This window comes from Sciurus carolinensis, chromosome 17 (assembly GCF_902686445.1).
Source record: "Sciurus carolinensis chromosome 17, mSciCar1.2, whole genome shotgun sequence".
In the NCBI taxonomy this organism is placed as follows: Eukaryota; Metazoa; Chordata; class Mammalia; order Rodentia; family Sciuridae; genus Sciurus; species Sciurus carolinensis.
This window is the reverse complement of record NC_062229.1, coordinates 20,784,173-20,804,835: the sequence shown is the minus strand read 5'-3', so window position 1 is coordinate 20,804,835 and position 20,663 is coordinate 20,784,173. Positions and strand designations below refer to the sequence as shown.

Here is a 20,663-nt window from a genome sequence, read left to right as displayed (position 1 = left end):
CCCAAAAAAAAAAAAAAAAAGTAACCGCGGGTGCTACTGGTGTGTAAGCTGTACTGCTGGGCAAGAGGGGAGACCTGTCTGTACGCTGGAAACACTCATAACCATTCCTTTAGATTCGTTTGCCTTATGGTTATTTGTCATAAACGCGATTTGCAAAAACAAGGAGCCTTAGTGAATGTACAGTACCTAGACTTCTGTGTTCTCAGGACGCAGAAGGGAGCAACTTTGCTATTTGGTCCAGTAAGTGGACACCTTGTGATATAAATGTGGAAATAAAAAAAAAAAAAAAAAAAACATTTGCACAACCAGTCGGGAATCGTTTCTCATTTGAATCTTCACCAAATCAGTCCTGTCCTGGATTATGGCTTAGACAGGGAGGAAAGGCAAGTAGGTTACACCTGTCAAGTTGCCTATTAGCTTTCTGCTGCATTTAGTGGAGCCTTTACTTGTCTTTCATTCGGGGCCACCTGTTAGCTTGGGGTGACAGGCCACAAAACAGTATCAAGGAATGTTACCCTGTCTCATCCAGACTTCACCTGCCCCACAGAGAATCCCTCTATAGCAGGCTTCGTAGCTCAAGTTTGGCATTTTATCCCCCAACTGTTTGTAATTCTTACATGGTATGGCCCAGAGGTGTGGAGCTGTGTATCGGGCATCCCAGCCCTGAGCTGCCAGCTCCTCATGCAGGCCTGAGGCTGCCTTAATACCTGGTTGGTGCTGGGTTTTTGGTTTTGTTTTTTATTTGGTGGTACTGGGGATTGAACCCAGGGACATTTACCACTGAGCCACATCCCCAGCTATTTTTTAAATTTTGAGACAGGATTTTGCTAAGTTGCCAAGGCTGGCCTTGAATTGGCCATCCTTATGCCTGGCTGGTACTGAATTTTTAAAAATAACTTTTTCTCTTGATTATAAGGTAATATTTTTGTTCACCCCATTTGTCCCTGAAACCATTAACTAAGACTTTGGTTTTCTAGGTTTTTTTGTTTTTTTTTTTTTGTTTTCTTTCATTCTAAAATAAGTCATCTTGTCACTATCTACTAATTTCATAAATGAGGAAACAGCTACCCCTTAAGAGATGCAGCTGCACAAGGTACATTATTAAGGGGTCCTGGAACATTCCAGCCCACAGGACCACAGTCAACCCAGAACTACAGTTTCAGAACAACAGGGATTTCTGACAAAGGTTTGGTGCAGGTCACACCCTCCACTCCCACCCCAAGAAAAGGGTAGAGGGTGACATGGCTTTGAGGGCAGTGTGAGATTGCTCCCCAGTCCTGTCATCTACCAGTTGCATGGCTCTGAGCCAGTCTTCTCACTCCTATCACTTACTCCTATTGGAGGATGAAGAGTTGTGAGGACTAAATTGATAAAAAGTGATAAAAGCTTAATAAAAGAAACCAGAAATATGTCAATGGAATTGTGGCACTCAGTCAGCTATGCTGTGTGGAGTAACTAGCTACTTTCCTCCCTCCACTGTAGCTGAGCTCTGCTTACATGCTGGTATCTAAAATGCAACCTTATTCTGTGGCAAAAGGTCGTGGGCACAGCTGGAGGAATACTAGGGTATGAAGGTTGGCATCCCGTCAGCATCTCCTTTGAAACAGGTCACTACTCCCACCCCCCCCGCAGGGACTGCCACACCTAGGTCTTAAGTATCTAGTAAGCACCAGGGTACACATACTGTCTGCTTTCCAGAACAGAAGAATAACTTAAGAACCTCTCAACCGCCCCCACCCTCCGCGCCCCCATCATTTAGAGTTCAAGTTGAATTGCCACTTTCTAACTTGCCAAGTAAGGTCACTATAAATGGGAATCAACAAGTTGGAAGCACGTGATTTCTTGGAACAAACCAGTCCTTTAGTGTGAGATCATATTTGCTGAAAAAGAGTCTTCTTCCATGGGGGAAGTGGTATATCCGGGCGGTCCTTGGGCATCTTTTGTCGGGCCAGGTACTGCCCACTTCTGCAGAGTTGTGGAGGACAGGTGTCCAAGCTGGCTACTATGACCACACACCCCAAATTAGCCAGGACGCCTAAGACAAGTCGTTTTCCCTCTGGGCGTCGGTCTGCCAGCCTGCGAAATGGGGCTGGTTAACACCTACCGCACAGCGTTCCTGGGATTCAGAGGGATGATGCTCGGGCCAGTCTAGTCAACCGCACACGTCGCAATGGCTCCCAGAACGCGCTGAGAACAAGGGTCAGGGCTGGCCCTTGCGTCGGAGTCCGGCCATGCGCATCCGCCCTGACTTTGCAGTGATAATTTGGCTCAATGAAGTCTTTTCACAGTCTAGTTTTTTTCCCCCGAAAGGTCTTTTTAATTCTCCGTGTCCGCCACTGTTTAGCTCTTCAGGAATCTTGCCTGGAGGTCGCCAATGTGCCGCTGACCCCGAGATTTAAACGTCGAGCTTGATCACACATCCACAGACTCCAACACAGCAGGATTCTCGCGCTCCCTTTCGCCCATCCCACTCGGGCCCAGCCTGGTCCCCAAGAAAAACCCAAGAGGGAAAAACCCACTTCACTCCGTGTCCGAGTCCCCTCATTTCACTTCCGGGATTGGACCCGCCCCTTCCGGGAACGCATCTTTGGGAGGGCGGGGCCTGCACTCCAGACGTGGTGGCTGGCGCATCGGCCGGCGCGCGGCGGTGACGTACAAGGGCGACTGCCAATAAGGAGCGGCGCTAGGTGGCGCGCCCGCCCCCGCTCGGCCCCGCCCCCGCCCGGCGTCTGGCCGTCGGACGGGCGGGAAGGGGCGGCCGCTCGGGCAGGATGGCGGCTGCGGCAGCGGCGGTGGGCGCGGGCGCCGGCGCTGGTGGCCAGGGTGCGGCGGGCAGTGGCGGCGGGGCGCGCGAGGGTGCGCGGGTGGCAGCACTGTGCCTGCTGTGGTACGCTCTGAGCGCGGGCGGCAACGTGGTCAACAAGGTGATTCTGAGCGCCTTCCCGTTCCCGGTGACCGTGTCGCTGTGCCACATCCTGGCGCTGTGCGCGGGACTCCCGCCGCTCCTCCGCGCCTGGCGTGTGCCCCCCGCGCCGCCTGTCTCGGTCCCCGGGCCAGGCCCGCATCCATCGGCCGGCCCGCTGCTGCCGCCACGCTTCTACCCCCGCTACGTGCTGCCGCTCGCCTTTGGCAAGTATTTTGCGTCCGTGTCAGCGCACGTCAGCATCTGGAAGGTGCCCGTGTCCTACGCGCACACTGGTAGGTGTCACGTCCGGCTAGGGGGGCGGTGGCTAGGACGCGCCGCCTGGGGCTTCGGTGCATGGTTAGGAGTGCATCTGCTGGGGGTGCTTCCCGATAGCCAAAAACCCAGAACTAAGTCTGAGAGGCCGCCGGAACTTTTGGCAGAGAAGGGCTAGGCACCACATTCTCAGGGAGGAAAGGGGCAGAGAAGGGAGCTGGAAGCTGAACAGGGCGAACCCAACTGTTGGGGTTGGGAAGAAACCCTACAAAAAGAGGAAGACTGAAGAGGTCTGAGGGGCTGCCAAAACCTCCACCTCACTAGAGGTGGAACAGACTCCCTGGTGAATCCTGGAAATCAGGCAGCCCACTGAGCGCCCTTCCCTCTTTTTGCAGTCAAGGCCACCATGCCCATCTGGGTAGTCCTCCTGTCCCGGATCATCATGAAGGAGAAGCAGAGCACCAAGGTAACCTCCTGGCAGGAGCCTGGGCAGATGGGGGAGTCCCAGCAGTTGCCCAACTGGTAACTGGTGGTTCAGGCTCCTGGCCTGCAGACCGCCTGACTTCCTGTCAAATAAGGAAGTCAGTGTAGAGTCCTCCAGTGGCCCTTTTACTGCTAATGTCCTGGAATCGCCCTGCAAGTAATGGTGTGTGGGGTGTATGTCCCTGAGTGATCTCTGTGGTATAGTGTCAGGAACACTTCCATCCTCTCAGGTCTAACTTTCCTTTCAGTTTTGATTCTCTACCTGGATTGCTGGTAGGTGATGCATGGTTTGGTCCCATCTTGGCAAGGCACCTGCAGTGGGACCAGGGAATGAATTGGAACTCTGATAGGTTTTACTTCTCTCCAAGAAAGAATGCTTAGGTAGGGAACTTCTGGGGTCATAGATGTTAGACAAAGGAGTTTGATGTTGGCAAAATCCAGCAAAGTCTTAGAAATTAAGCCAATCAGGAATTGTGATGGAAGGGTAAATAGCAAGCAGGACTCGAGGCTACCCGAAGAAGATGCTCCTGGCACAGTCCAGGGCCTGTTGAAGATGCCAAGCCAGGGTATTTCCTGGCTCAGGGCAAGAGAAGCTGTGACTTTAGCCAGAACCAGCCTTGCCTCATGTCCGTAAGTGGAAACAAGACTCCTGTTGTCCCAGCTGGAATCCATTTCGTGCTGGACACAACACCTCTTCCAAGTGGTTGGTTTCTGGCATCTTGTATTTTATATAACTCAGAGCAGCAGTGCCCTGGATCAGCTTTTAGAAATTGGGCCACCTCTGGCCAAGATTTTTATTCTAGCCTGTCTTTATCGCAGCAAGACTTGTGCGTGCTCTGCAGCACTTCCCCATGGTGACGTCAGGTGTGACTGGCCTCCTGGGGGTCAGAGTTACCCGGGAAGTATACAGCTGCATCACCTGATAGCACGTCGTGTTTATCAGGTTTCTCTGCTGAATGAGATTGTACCTAGCCTGGGCAAGTTGCCGGAAATTTCACAGTTAGGAAAAGACCAGGAATTGGCTGTTAGGCAGACAGACTAGTGATAATGATGTGATAATTTTTGGACCCACCCCATAAGGTAGATAAGGCAGATCTTTGTTACCTGATCTCAAGGGAAGAAATTGAACATCAGAGAAGAGAATCATATACTTGAGAGCCAGGAAGACAGAAGCTGGAATTCAGATCCCCCAGTATGTAGCCTTCAGTCTGCCCTCTCAGAGACATCACTGCCCCCTCCTAAAACCGACACCTATTTCGAGAATATTCTTTGTAACTCAGGAGTCAGAAGAGCTAGACGTGAGATGTAGATTCTGGAAAGTGGGAGCTATTTAGCCACCTGGTATTCTGCACCTTCTGGAAGGACCTTCCCTAAAGCTGGGTCTAGTCTAATGGGGAACAGATGATTTAGTGACTTTTCTAGTGACTAGGGAGCCCTTTGCTGGATAAACTCAGGCCTGGGCAATGGGACACAGTACAGGAACCTACCAGGGCATAGGTAGGTTAGGGTAAGTTCTTGTGGGTGGGTGACCTGAGACCTGTGGGTTAAAGAGGTCATCAGGAGAAGGTGGGGTGTCCCAACCAGAGTGACTGTGTATTAATAGAGCCTGAAATAGGAGGGAGTAGTGGGAAGCCTCTCAGAAGGTTGGGGTTTCAAATCCTGAGGCATGGCCAGCAGCTGGATGCATTTCCCAGATTAAGACCAGCCCCAGCTGTGGTCCTGAGCAGGGTTCTTGATGGGAGTGACAGTATGTGCGGGCCTGCCCACAAGGACACAAGCCCTGTCCCAGGTGCTCCATCTTCTCCCACTCATCCCCATCTTTCCAAAGTGGCAGGTGCATGTCTCAGGGAAGGGAGAAGAGAGAAGCTGAGGCTTTGCTCCAGGCCTCGGGGTGGGTGGCCTAGCTCTGCCCTGGCTGCCAGCCTGTCCTGCCCTCCTCCTCCAGGTGTACTTGTCACTCATCCCCATCATTAGCGGCGTCCTGCTGGCCACCGTCACTGAATTGTCATTTGACATGTGGGGACTCGTCAGTGCCCTTGCTGCCACACTGTGCTTCTCGCTTCAGAACATATTCTCCAAAAAGGTATCTGGGCACCATCATAGACAAGCATGTTTCAGTGGTGCGGGGTGGCAGGCTGAGGGTGGCTTCGGAAACACGGGCTAAGTAGTGATTTCTTTGATGTGAGAGCAAAAGAATCCTTGTTGCCCTTTCTGCTTGTTTCTATTGATGTTCTGTTCATCATTTTGTTTTTTTAAAGAGTTGATATTTTTCTGTTATAACATTAACATGTGCAATGTGTAAAAATAGAGAAAAGTCCAATAAAATTTTCATTTATGTATTTACTTAATTATGGTACCAGGAATTAAACCCCGGAGCACTTAACCACTGAGCTTCCTGGGCCTTTCTATTTTTTGAGAAAAAACTCACCAAGTTGCATAGAGCCTCACTAAGTTACTGAGGCTGGCTTTGAACTTGATATCTTCCTGCTTCAGCCTCCTGAGTCACTGAGATTACAGGCATGTGCCTCCACTCCCAGCTAAATTAAAAAAAGAAAATCTTATTGAACTGTGGTGGATGTTAGAGATGAAGAATCAAGAAACCTAATTTCCGGCCAAGGGGTTCCTACTTTATGGAGTCACATCACCATATAGCTCCCTAAAGATAATAAACTATTCTGTTTTGTTGTTGTTGTTGTTGCAGTGCTGGGGGTTGAACCTAGGGCCTTGAGAATGCTGGGAAAATGCTCTACCACTGAGCTACACCCCCGCCAGAGTTATGACTACTCTTGATTGTAGCTTTTTTCCTACAGAGTTCTTAGATTTGTAGTATTCTAGGTACATTTAAAACTTCTGTTTTGTTCTTTTGTTATTATGGAATAGCATCTTCCTATATCATTAAAGATTATTGCTATTAATTGGTGCAATTCTTGCATATTTTCCAGGTACAATTAATGCAGTCAGTTCTCCCCTTGGAAATCAGTCTGTTTTCCATTTTTCATTATAAATATTGAAGTGGTGAACATCTTTGTGCTTCACATTTTTCTAACTCAGGTTATTTCCTTATGATAGGCTAACTGTTCTTGGGTCAGGTTACATGAGATATTTATAACTTTTCTATATGTTGCCTGGTTCTCTTCAAAAAGACCAGTTTAGATTTAAACCAATGGAATTTCAGAGCACCTGTTTCGCTTCATCTTCGCCAGCATTGAGCATTGCTCTTTTTTTTTTTTTTTTCTCAGTTCTTTATACATGGAACACAGTGCTTGTTTTGTGCATGTGCTGTATGTCTCATAGATGTAGTTGCAGGTTTAATGCCCAAGCAGACGTCAAGGTTAACATACAGCCACCGTGTTTGGGGCCTGGGTACCTGGAGTGCTGTTGCCACTTATACTTTGAATCATCTTCAGGTATTGAGAGATTCACGGATCCACCATCTCCGCCTGCTGAACATCCTGGGCTGCCACGCTGTCTTCTTTATGATCCCTACATGGGTCCTGGTGGACCTCTCAGCTTTCCTGGTCAGCAGTGACTTGGTGAGTTGGCCAGCACTAAGAACTCACCATATTCTTGAAAATATTTTTCCAAAATATGTCCTTTGTTGGGGAAGTATGGCTCTGTGTCCACTTGGGAGCATTCTTTTGGTATCTGTATTAGTCCATTTTCTGTTTCTTTGATGAAATATCTGAGGCAGGCTGACATTATAAGGGGGTTATCTTAGCTCACAGTTTTGGAGACAAAGTCCAAACAGCATGGAGCAGGCTTGGGTGAGGTCTCCCCTGGATGTATCACATAGTGGATGACAGTTGTGGGAATGTACATGGAAGTAAGAAATACACATTTTGAAACCAGAAACCAAAAAGTCTGGGATCTAAAATTCTGTGTTTCTCAGCTTTCCATTATTGTGACAAAGTACCTGAGATAATCAACTTAAAAGGAGGAAAGATTTTTGAGTCAGTTTCAGAGGCAGCCCTTTGTCGCAGGCCTCTCGTGGCACAGTATATTGTGGAGGGAGCACAAACAGAGGTCTCTTCACCTCATGCACAGGAGGCAAAAGGAGAGGGGCAGGAAGTTCCCGATATCCCCTTGAAAGGCATACCCCCAATGACCTAACTCCCTCCCACTAATGATTCCCCCACCTCCCAGTAGAACCACAGGCTGGCAGCCAAGCCTTTAAGACATGGGCCTATGGGGACGTTTATTCAAGTTGCAGCAAATTTCTTACAGGATCATGCTTCCTGTTCACCTACGAACCTCCCACTGGGCCCCACCTCCTCAAGCTCATACCAGCTCAACACCACCTCACTGAAGACCAAGCCTCCCAGTATGTGAACTCTGGGGGACAACCATGTGCAAACCATAGCAGCATTTGACAACAGCCCTTGTAACATGTGGCTCTTTTTTAAGAATGTTGCACACAGTCCAGGAAGCAGGCTTTCTTTGCATTTCTTTTCTGGTGTGCTTGATCCAGGTGCTAGTAGATGCTGCACTTGGACTAGGAGCATAAAGGCAGTAAACACACCAGCAAGGGTGAGTCTTTCCTGTTCTGACATCAGGCTCACATCTCACTTGGATGTTTTTTTGTTTTGACACCAGGTCTTGCTCTGCTGCCCTGGCTGCTCCAAACTCCTGAGCTCAAGCAGTCTTCCTGCCTCAGCCTCCCGAATAGCTGGGACCACAGGTTGCATCTGACCCCACTGGCTCACTTCCTTTCCTACTTTTTAAATTTATTTTTATTCATTCATTCATTCAGAGCTGGGGCTGGAACGTAGGGCCTCATACATGCTAAGCAAGTGCTCTACCACTGAGCTGCACCTCTCGCCCACTGTGACTTTCTAAACCGTGCTTGCAATGCTCAGATCCTTTACGGCTATCATCCCTATCAGTATTTCAATTGACTTCAGATGTATTCACAACTACTTGAGCACTGGAGTGAAGCCTTGAGAACGTGTTTAAAACCAATGCAGGTGACCGTGCTAACAAGGAGGGAAATGTGATTCTTCCGGACCTGAGTTAGAAAGGACAAGTAGATGTTTATTGAGGGATTAATGTGGTTCAACTGGATTTGTGACTTTTTTTTGATCTTTCGGTAATGGGATGGAACCCAGGGCCTTGCACGTGCTAGGCAAATGCTCGACCCTCAAGACCCATGCCCAGCCCCTAACTCCCTCTCCTAATTACCAATTTTCAGAGTAAAGAGTTGAAACTCTCTTTAGATATTGACCAGTAAGTTGAAATTTTCTGCTTTATATGGAGTTAAAAGGAGTTTTTAAATGTTTTTTCAGTTTTGTTGTATATATCCTGTTTGTCAGGTACATCAATTCTTTTTCCTGTTCAAATTGTCCTGCTTTAGCTGATGGACCCCTTTGAACTGGCTCCCCGTGCTTTCAGCATCACAGTCGGTCTTTGGTAGCTTTGGGCCCAGTTCTCCACCACCCTGGATATTTCCTGTCCCAGACCTGCACTCAGCTGCTCCTTCAGGAGCCCAGGATGCTTCAGTGGAATAGGGTATTTAGCGACACAGACTGGGTGCTGTGAGTGCTTATCACTGTTGAGTTGACATTGCTGTTAGGCCTTTGCAGCAAAAAACAAGGACACACATATAGTTGACTCTCCATCCCCACAGATTCCAAATGCACAGATTCATCAGCTTCAGATGAGCAACAGAAGTATGTACATACTTTTTCTTGTCATGTTTTCCTAAACAACAGAGCATAACAACTATTTCCATAGCATTCACCTTGTGCCAGGTGTCATACATCATGTAGAGATGATTGAAGGTCTACTCCCATACGTGTGTAGGGCCTACACAAATCCCACTACTTTCCGTAAGGGACTTGAGTGTCAGGGGAGGTGATGCTGGGACTTGAGACTAGTGGGGACAGGTTTATAGTAATTAGGTTCAACTCTGATTTAACATTGCAGGATCTTCACTACTTTTTAAAAATGTATATCTCTTCCTGTTGTTTGGTTTCTCTCCACATTTCTCATTCACTTAACCTACAGAGTTACGCCAGAACGTTATTTTACCTTACGTGTGTGCGTATAATCACTTCAGAGGGAGAAGCCCTATGGATGATGCAACCGAACTAGAGTTTTGAGTGCAGTTTAAGATTTTTTTGAAGCTTCATTTGTCCTGAGGACATGTTCCATTAGAGATGTACCATTGAGATACTGTGCTCTCAGGTCATCTGAAAGCATTCTTTTGTGGTGTGCCTGTGTCCTTGATTTGTTGTACAGCTGGGTGGATTTGCTTCCATTTATTTTCAGTTTTCAACAGTTGCTTCCCCCACACACTGAACATGTAAAACTTTTAGAGGCTGGAGTATACAGTCAGTGGTAGGGCACTAGCCTCCCATGCAGGAGCCTGGGTTCAGTCCCCAGCACCACAAAACAACAAAAGCCTTTATAGTTCCAAAGCCAAACTGTGTAACAAGGTCATTCAGACAAGTCTGGCCTCCATCCATGCTGCCTCTGCCGTATCTCCTTATATAACCATTTTTGGCTCTTGGCTTACCTTTCAGAATTTTCCTTTGCAAATAGAAGCACATTGGTATATGTGTTAATATGCTCCCTCCTTACACAAAAAGTGACATTTTATTTTATGTATGTGCGTGCATACACTCACTGTGTTGCCCAAGCTGACCTTGAATTCTTGGACTCAAGTGATCCCACCTCAGCCTTCCCCTTAGCTGGGACCATCAGTACACACCACTGTGCCCAGCCAAAGTGACATTTGTGTTATACAAGTAAGATATACATGTTGAGTATCCCTTATCTAAAGTACTTGAGACCGGAAGTATTTCAGATATTGGAGGGGTTTTTGGTTTTGTTTTTTGATTTTGGAATATTTTCATAGCATTTACAGATCCAGCATCCCTAACCCAAAAACCTAAAATCCAAAATACTCTGAAATCCAAAACTTTTGAGCAGTCAGAGGAATTGTGGTCCTAAGAAGGAATTAGCCTCTGTTGTATTTTCCTCTCTCTTTATAACCTTACTAGTTGACCCCTGCCACAGCAGGGATGTTGAATTCCCACAAAGGCCTGTATGTTTAACAGCTTGGTCCCCAGTGTGGGAGGGAATAGAACCTTTAGGTGAGGCCCAGTGGGAGAGCCTGAGGTCATTGGGAGTGTGCCTTTGAGGAGTATTGTGGCCCCTTCCTGCTTGCCTCTGCTTCTTGGCTGAGTCAAGCTGTTTCTTCCATCACACACTCCTGCCATGATTTTCCATCTTTACCAGAGGCCCACAGCATGGGGTCCATCAATCTTGGACAGGAATCTTCAGAACTGTGAGCCAAGACAAACCTTTTCTCTTTATCTGTTAACTCTCTCAGGTATTTTATTATAGTGCTGGAAAGCTGATTACTATAGCCCCCAAATAGGGGTGTCGTAACAGGAAGTACACAGTAGAGTACTGGAGTAAGCTCTAGCTTTCTGACTGGAAGACCACAAAGGAGAACCCAAGAAGATTCTGGAGAAGGTGGAACTTGGGAAAGTGACCTCACACAGTTGTTAATGAAATCCTGGGAATCACCCTAAAATAGCACCTATGAGGACCTTATTCTAAACAGCATACCAAAGACTTTGAAAACCGAACTGTCCAGGTGCCACTGACGTCCTAAACACTCAGGATGGAGCCAAATGCCACTGAAAAGGCTTTGAAAACAGAACTGACATTGGAATCATAACCTACAGGGACTATTTAACTCATAGCCCAAATCCAACCACATCAGTTTCCTACTAAAACAAAGGAAATAGCATTTAAATAATACCCAGAGCATTATAACATGATAGACTAAATGTCCAGGATAACTTCCAAAATTATTTAGCATACAAGGAAAATTACAGGTCATGTGGGAAAAGGCAAATACGTGCCAATCCTGAGGTGTCACCAATGTTGTAATTAGCAAAGACTTGAAAGCAATGGTTATGATCATGCTCTTGAAGCAAATACAAAGGATAGAGACTCAAATAGAAATTTTAGAATGAAAATAATAAGTTTAATATTCACTGAATGGGAGTGGGGGTAGAGCCTCGAGGTAGAGCCCTTGCCTAGCCCTGGGTTCCATCCCCAGCACCATGAAAAATAAATAGCTGAATAACTCACTGAATGGACTTGATAGCAGAGTGGAAGTGAAAGAGGAAGGACTCAGTACGCTGAAGATACATCAATAGAAATTGTGCACTTTGAACAACACAGGGGAAAAAACTAAAAGACAATGAGGACAATGAAGAGAGCCTTAGGGATCAGGCTGGTTCTCTGTGTAACCAGTCAAGGAAGGAGAGGAGGAGGTGTGGCACTGAAAAATGTTTATGAGGAAATAATGTCTGAAAACTGTTGAAAGAAGACATATCTACAGACTCAAGGAGCTGCAAAAGCTGCCAACAATGGAATCCTAAAGAAATCCATATCCACACACACCACATGATCACCAAAAACTGGGAACTAGAAACAACCTTGAATGGATAAGGAAGCTTTGGTGCACTCAGATAGTCCATAAGGAGATACCAGCTCCTGTCTCTGTCTGTCTCTGTGTTTCTCTCTCTCTCTCTCTCTCTCTCTCTCTCTCTCTGTCTCTCTCTGTCTCTCTGTCTCTCTCTCTCTCTCTCTCTCTCTCTCGGGTACTGGGAATTTAACCTAAGGGTAATTTACCATTGAGCCACATCCCCAGCCCTTTTTTAAATTTTGACACAGAGTCTCACTAAGTTGCTTAGGGCTTCACTGGGTCGCTGAGGCTGGCCTTGAACTCGCCCCAGCCTCCCAAGTCGTAGGATTACAGGTGTGCGCCACCATGCCTGGCAACTCCCATCTCTCCACACCTTGGATGAATGGCAGGCATTACACTGAGTGAAAGAAGCCTTGCTCAGAAGGTTCCGTGCTGTGATTCCACTCTGCAATGGTCTACAGAAGATAAACCATCAGGATGGAGAACCCTAGCACGGAGTTCGCCTTGAGGACTGGGGATTAGTACTGAGAAACCCAGGGAGAGTCTCGTCAGCCATTCTGAATTCTGTTTGTGATGGTGGTGACGTGAATAGATACCTGTGTCAAGGCATGTGGAACCGCACCACATGGAAGGAAGACGGTCGGTTTTATTGTGTGGCTGTTTTTGAAAGCTGAATGGCAGGGTTCCTTTCCCAGAGGACAGATTTCTATGTGAGTTAAAATAGTTTTGAAGTCTTTATTGTCACCTCGGGGAGGGGCTCCTGGGAGACTGGCCGGCTCACCCTGAAGGGTGTGGGCATCTACTTTATAGGGGCTCTTATTCCAGTTAGCTTGTCCCTCCAAAGCTGCAGGGCATGTGGTCTGGATTTGGAGGTTCAGGTCTTGATTGGGTTACTTTTGAGCAGGTCACATAAGTGTATTTTCTTCATCTTTGAGGGGACCGTGTGATCTTTCTCTTTCTTGGGGTCATGAAGATGAATCAGTCCTAAGATGACTTCAGCTCGTATCCTGGCAGGATCACTAAACTTTTTGTCCCGGGAGACAGCCTTGTCCTGTGGCCAAGGCCACTGTGCCTGGAAATTGGCCCAAAGAGCAGTGACATTTAACAACTGTAACTGCTGCATAGATCCTGCCACTGGGGGCCAAGGTTGCTCTACCCTCAGGCAGAGGTTGTCCCAGCATGCCTGTCTGGGTCGCAGACGGTGGCAAGAAGGACAGCGTGGGGCCCCCTGCAGCTGGTGTGCACTGGCCAGGCAGCCCTGCCCCAGCTGCCCTGCGGCTCCCCAGTATGGGGATGCGCACTAAGGTCACGTGAGCGTGGGGTAGAGGCCTGGGAGCTGGACCACGTCTGCTGGCGTCCAGTCCTAAATAGAAGTCTGTAGATACTCAGCAGCAGGCTTCCCTGGCCACTGCCTGCCTGTCACGGGGCTAGCGGAGGCTCTGTGGAAGTGTGGGGACATTTGCAGTTCAGCTCTGCTAATGTGTCCTCTTGACTTCTGGACACCCTTAATCACAGTGGTCACGCCATGGAGGGTCAGAGTGACTAACTGAAGTTTGCTTTTGCTTTTTGGTTTTCTTTGTTTGATGTGCTGGGATGTTCAGAACCCAGGGCCTTTCACACACTAGGCAAATGTCCACCACTGAGCTAAACCCGCAGCCCTTTTTATTTATTCTTTCTAAAATTTTGAGACAGGGTCTTGCTGAGTTGCCCAAGCTAGCCTCAAACTTGCAGTCCTGCCTCCATGTCCCCAGTGGCTGGGATGGGCGTGCACCACGGCATCTGGTTTGACTGAAGTTTTGATAACATCCCTCTCTCCTCATGTTAGTTGGCCTAAGATTGTTTTTGGTTTTGTTTGTTTTGGTGCTGGGACTGGAATCTAGGACCTTGTGCAGGCTGAATACACACACTACCTCTAAGCTACACCCTCAACCCCGAAATTGTTTTCTAGCACTTTCTTTTTTTTTTAATTTATTTTTTTTATTATTGTACACAAATGGGATACATGTTGTTTCTCTATTTGTACATGGCGTAAAGGCATACCATTTGTGTAATCATAAATTTACATAGGGTAATGTTTGATTCATTCTGTTATTTTTTTCCCTTCCCCCCACCCCTCCCATTTCTAGCACTTTCAAAGCCACAGTTTGGTTTGATCCTGACAGGAACAGTGTTGTCCAGGTGGAGCAGGGGTCAGTCCCTCCCATTTCCCCTCCTGTAATAGAAGAGAGGAAACCCAGACCAGGGAATCCTAGCAGTTGCCCAGAGGCCTGCTGTGATGTAAGCCTCAGTTCTCATATTTCCAGGTCCTTCGCACATTCAGGGCCATCTGTTCTGGACCTTCCATCCTGCAGAGTGCATCGTGTCGAACAAGTAGACCATCACTTTGCTGACCCCAGAGTTCCCAGCTGCCCCCTCTCCAGGGTCCAACGAGAGTTTTGGGTTTTGTCTGGCTCTGAACCCTTTGGGCACCTGGCCTCACCTCTCTGGCTCTACCTCCGTGGCTGGAGATGGTCATTAATTGTCATGCCATGTCAGAAAAGCACCTTGTGGACATGAGGACCATACGCCTGGGCTTGCTTCCTGCGACCTGATTGTAGGGCCCTGGTAAAATGTAGCATCCCCTCCCCTGACCCCTTCCAAGTGGACACAGGAGATGTGGGGCTATGCTGTCCACTCAGAAGCCATCCTTGCCTCCTTGTCTCTGCAGACCTATGTCTCCCAGTGGCCCTGGACACTCCTGCTCCTGGCTGTGAGTGGCTTCTGTAACTTTGCCCAGAATGTCATTGCCTTCAGCATCCTCAACCTCATCAGCCCCCTGAGCTACTCCGTGGCCAACGCCACAAAGAGAATCATGGTCATCACAGTGTCCCTGATCATGCTGCGCAACCCAGTCACCAGCACCAATGTACTGGGCATGATGACAGCCATCCTGGGGGTCTTCCTGTACAACAAGGTAAGCCTGGGGATCAAGGGAGGCTGTCTCTGTCACACCCAGGAAATCGCTGAGATCGGTGGAAAGGGGACGGGAGGGGCCTGGCAGGAGCTGGAGGCCTGGGCTCCATTTCCCAGCCTGGTCACTGCCCTGGGTGCCACACCATCTGCCTGGCCTTCCTTTTCCTGCAGAGATGACCTCAGATCCTTGCAGCACTCCAAGACTTCTCTGGTCTTCTGGACCTTGGCTGGGGCGTCTCTCCTTCCTCTCAAAGGCTGTTTAGTCCCATGTTAAGGACAGGGCCTGTCTCGCAGGGACGGCTTGCCACCTTCTGTCTGCTCTCTGTGGTTGTCCACTAACCACTTGCTGGTCACGCACTGCTCAGTGTTGGCCTTCACATTGTGAGCTATCCACCACGTCCCGGTGGATGAGCCCCCGTCTCACTGCTCTCTTTCCTGTGCAGACCAAGTATGATGCAAACCAGCAAGCCAGGAGGCACCTGCTCCCGGTCTCCACGGCAGACCTGAGCAGCAAGGAGCGCCACCGGAGCCCACTAGAGAAGCCCAACGGCATCCTCTTCCCCCAATATGGGGACTATCAGTATGGCCGCAACAACATCCTGACAGATCACTTTCAGTACAGCCGGCAGAGCCACCCAAACGCGTGCACTTTGAACCGCTATGACGTATAGAGTGCAGAGGCTGGGGCAGGACATCCTGCGACCCCTGCCCCTGTGCCCCCAGCAGCATTGCGACTTCTGACAAGCAGTGAATGTACCACCCTGCTGAGAGAACGGTGCGCGACTTACCATCAGGAGACCCTGGGGTTTCTGGCTGCCAAGTGGGCAGCCGGGGACATGAGTACAGCACGGACGGTGGTGGGCTCTGGGCAGAGGGAGATCCGAATGGAGACCGGTGACGCTCTTTCTTCCTGGAGTCTGTCATCACGGGCCGTGACCCCACGGAGCTCTTGGCCAGATTTCACCTTTCCGCGTGGAGTTCTTCCTCAAGCAGTGTGTTTCACACTTCTTGCTCAGCTTTCCAGGGGACATCCTGGACCAGAGAAGGGAGATCACTGTGGACACAGACCTGGGAGCAAGCACGAGCTGATGTCCTGGGGGGTCAAGGAGAGGATCGTAGGGTAGTGCTTGAGGATGACAGGCTAGCTGCTTTAATTCACTGCTTGGACACGCAGAGGACCAACATGGGCATCGTGCAGGCAAGTGGCCTGGGAGAGTTACTCCAGACACCCTGGCAACCAGGATGGACCCAGCACCCCAGGCAGCCCCCAGGCAGCCCCCAGGCTGTTGGCAGTTACAGGCAAGCACCGCGGAGTGAGCGCCTCGCAGGTGGCACTGAATTCCTGGGCTTGAGTCTTTGACTGCAGGTTGGAGTCAGAGCCCACCCAAATCCAGGGGAAGGGAAATGGCGTCTCCATCGTCCACCTTTCTCTTCCCTTTCCAGAGCAGGGCACGTCCCCTCTCCAGGCAGCACACAGGATCTTTAGGAATCATGTGTCTCAAGCTGTGTTTCTGTGGTCCTTGTCTTTTTGTACGAGTCTTGGCCGCTTCAGTGATGACTTGGAAGGCTGTTTGTTGGGGAGATCTTGATTTCATGAGGATCTTGCATTTTTCTAAGGAATATTTTATAGTTGTGTGATTTTATGCCACGGTCCCCATTAGGGGACACAGCAAGACTGGCTTATGGATCAGAATTCATCATTTCTAAACGTTTAAAAAGAAGAAAAGTTCCTACTGGTGATGCCTATCTGACTAGTTTGGTAATAAGCAAGAAGCAGCGAAGTGTTCTGAAGCTTTTCTCTTGATGACCACAATCACTGAAAATGGATGGAGTCCAGAATATTATCTCAATATTTTGTGTGACAACACCGTCAGTGGTTTGCGTCCATGATCTGCTTCTGTGTTGTGTGTACGTTAGGATGAACCATCTCCTAGATAGGGGAGAAGCGGGAGCACCAAGCTAGGGTTTTGTTTGCCAAATCAGATTCTTTGGTTAATAATGCATTTGGGAGCTGGGCACAGCGGCACGTACCTATGGTCCCAGCTACTAGGGAAGCTGAAGCAGGAAGATCCCCTAAACCCAGAAGTTGAAGGCCATCCTGGGCAACAAGGTGAGACCCTGCCTCAAAAAAGCTTTTAAAAGTTTGGGTTTGGGCAGAATCATATCAGGAAAATTATAGGACCCCAGGATGGCAAGGTCCCCATTGTGGCCTTAGTCTTTTTTGGCATCACGAAGGGGCCGTGCCCTCACAGAGGGGACCACTGGCTTGGCTTCTGCGGTCTTTTTGATGATAACTGCCCTTCTTTCTTCAGCACTGTTCCCAACCTCCAGGTACATTTGGGGACAGTGGGTCACGGATAGGACACCAATTCGCCCTTTATCTCCTGTTAAATGCAGTGTTTACCCATTCAGAGAGGAAGTAACACTGCTTCTGCTTGACTCCTGGTTTTGTTGGGTTTTATTTTGTGTTTTGCTGTTGATAATTGGAATTTTGTATTGAAGAGGTTCAGTTTTGTCTGCTTATGAATGGGCCTTCCTCCTTGTCTAAGTTTACTCATCAGCGGGCGGCCTCAGGAGAATCCCTGTTTGTCCGTCTGTGGTTCACTTGCTTAATACATATTTTGATCCCAGGTTTTAAGACAATTGCTAGGTAAAATAGGAAGAAACAGTCCTGCCGAGCGCCTTCACCAGAAGCTGTGGAGCCTGCGGCTGAACTGTTCTCCCTGGTGAATGCAGTCCTGCACTGCAAAGGTGTTATGGTAGTTGTTTACGATTATAGTTAAGTGATTCCTCAAACATATCATTCAACTCCAAAATGAATTATGCCTCTATTTGGATTTAATGAAATTTCTAATGTTACTGAAATTTGCATATTAACTTGTTTTCCTTTTCCAAAGCAAGATCTGCTGGTGAGAGGAACTCACCATAAAACTGTCTGGTTTTATTATGGTTTATAAATTAATAAATGGGATATTTAATTCTGTACATAAATTTACAGCAAGTACATACACTGGAATGAATGAGACAATCATGTTAGATCAGCTTGTCAGATCAAAAGATAAAAAACACGTCTTGAAGGTTCCAAGTTGACACTGGGACTTTCTGAGGCTGGTGCCCTTGCCCGCTGCCCTCTCCTCCTTGAGTGGGCAGCTCTGTGCCCCTCTCCCTCCTCACTGCTGGGGTTGCAGTACTTGACCCTTCCGTGATGTGGTCTGGCCTGTGACAACTCCTACCCAACTCCTTCATTTGACAGAAGGAGAAAACGGCTTAGAGGGCATTTTTGAATAGTGTTTGTTCACTATTGTGACTTGGTATGAAATTTTTATGCACCTTATTTTAAGTCATTCATTTTAGGGGAAATCAGACCCTTATGACAAAGGAGATAAGCCAAATAACATTCAAATGAGGAAGTACTTAAGTTTCTGATTTTGCTCTGTATCTAGTCTATGCCATGTATCAGATCCTTTATTACCTCTGGGACATAACCAGACCCGAATACCTTAAGGTCTTACAGCCTTAAGAATCCAGAACATTAATTTATTAAAAGACCTGAAAATTCCTAGATTCGTTTTCTAAATTGTCACCTGTTTGCAAGACTTCAATGGTATCGACTGTTCTGTGGGAATAACTGTATATTCATGATGGCGTTTACCAAAAATAAATGATGGTCTCCAGGGAACTGAGACTGGTCCCAGTTTGTCAGTGAGGGTTTCAGATTCGAGTGACACTGTGTTCAGCATGCCCAGCCACAGAATATACAAGGGGTAGAAAATGTGACAGCCTTGGTTCTCCCATCTGGATCAATTCAACCGTTTTTTCCCCTTCTGGGCCAAAAACTAGGATGTGACTTGTGGATTTTCAAGGCAGTAGGATAGGATAAGCTAAACAGCTGTAACATGCATTTACTGAACTGAATGGCACGGGAGATCCAGGACCATTGTGTTGGCTGTGCTGTCCTAATACTGAGGTCCTACTATGTGTCTGACGCAGTGGCAGGCTTTCCAGTCCTGGTAGGTTTGTGGAACTGGAGATGGAGGGACCTCAGGCATTCTAAGCACGTGCCCTGCCACTGAGCCACACCTGTTGTTTCGTTAACCTTGCTCCACAGATGAAAATGAGGCCCCAAGAGGCCAAGTCGCTCATCTGGGATCATACAGCTACTCGTCTGACTCCAAAGCTGGTCTTCCCTATGTTACTACAACCACCCCCACCAGAGACTGTCCTCGGGCCCAGCTGAGGAAGGCTTGAGTCTCCCACGGTGGCCCACAGCTCCTGATCTATGACCTGCTTGTGCAATGATTTACTAAGCACTTAATTTGTGCCAAGCAACAGGGAACTGATGTATGTAAGGCTACCAACCAGAGAGCACTCACCTTCATTTACAGATGCGTACCTAGGTAGCACACAGGTGCCACGATGGAGGGGCATAAAAATTGCCAAGCAGAGTACAGGGTAGTTACTCCAGCGGCAGGGTCGGGGATTGGATGTTTTACTGGATGTGTGTTCACAATCATCAAAAGCCAAGAGGGAGAGAGTGCCCCACTACACAGAGTGGGAAATGGAAATAGGTATGTTTGGCCCACAGGACCAACCTGGGCCCCAGGTGGGAAGACCAGTCCCAAACCTAGGGCCTTGCCCTGCACAGCCACCATCAGAGCGAGCCTTTTGATTTTCCTCAGCTTTGTCACACAAGATTTCGTGCAATCAAAGGAGGAGCCCTTCACGTCACTTGACAGGACCCTCGCTGCTAGTTAGACCCTAAAGCCCATATAGGGACAACCCAAATAGCTTTGCAGTTTATTGCTGTGATAGTAACAGGGTTTCCAAGTCCTTGCATCAGGACTTCGTCACTGCTATACAAATCTGGGCCTGTTGTGCAGGGCCAGGTTGAGAAGTGGCCCTGATAAGACCCAGCCAGACAGTGGACTCCCATTGGGGAATGTCCTCTCCCAGTCTCATCTGCCTTCTTTGTGACCAGAAGTTTGCTGGCGAGGTGGACACAATCAGGTCTAGGACAGAGGGCCACCTCTCTTCCCTGGGCAGGACAGGACCTACACCATTCCTCCGGTTGCAGCTTCAGCTAGCTAACCACATGTGGTTCTGTTACAGCAGGAGAGAAAGTCACAGTCACACCAAACTCTGGCATGACTGAGCCCACCAGTCTGGATGGGCCTAGGTGTCCTCAGTCACCCACTATATTTTTAATATCTTATAGTCTTTTTTTTTTTTTTTAAGTTTAAAAAAATGTCAAAGAAAAGACAAATTACCTAGATGCAGGTGTTTAAATGAACGAGGTAGCTGGGCACAATGGCTCATACCTGTAATCCCAGCGATTCTGGAGGCTGAGGCAGGAAGACCACAAGTTTGAGGACAGTGGACAATTTAGCAAGACCCTGTCTCAAAACAAAATAAAAAGGGCTGAGAGGCAGAGTGTCCCTTGGTTCAATCCCCAGCACCACAAAAAAGAATGAGGAGATCCCTGTACAAAGGGAATAATTTCCAAAATATATCAGTGAGTAATACATGAATGTGCTTGTGAATACACAGCTCCTCTCTGAAAAGATCCACAAGAGATTTGATTATAGCAGTTAGCTCTGTGGAGGA

General features: G+C 48.1%; 1 protein-coding gene across 1 annotated transcript; it reads left to right on the top strand.

Moving 5' to 3' along the window:
* The first annotated feature begins 2,732 nt into the window (after positions 1-2,732).
* On the top strand, positions 2,733-18,738 carry Slc35e1 (solute carrier family 35 member E1). The gene is made up of 6 exons (XM_047530963.1): positions 2,733-3,198; positions 3,574-3,644; positions 5,607-5,744; positions 7,069-7,194; positions 14,815-15,060; positions 15,503-18,738. The coding sequence occupies exons 1-6, from the start codon at positions 2,772-2,774 to the stop codon at positions 15,728-15,730; spliced, it is 1,236 nt and encodes a 411-aa protein (XP_047386919.1). The 5' UTR covers positions 2,733-2,771; the 3' UTR covers positions 15,731-18,738.
* Positions 18,739-20,663: the final 1,925 nt, after the last annotated feature.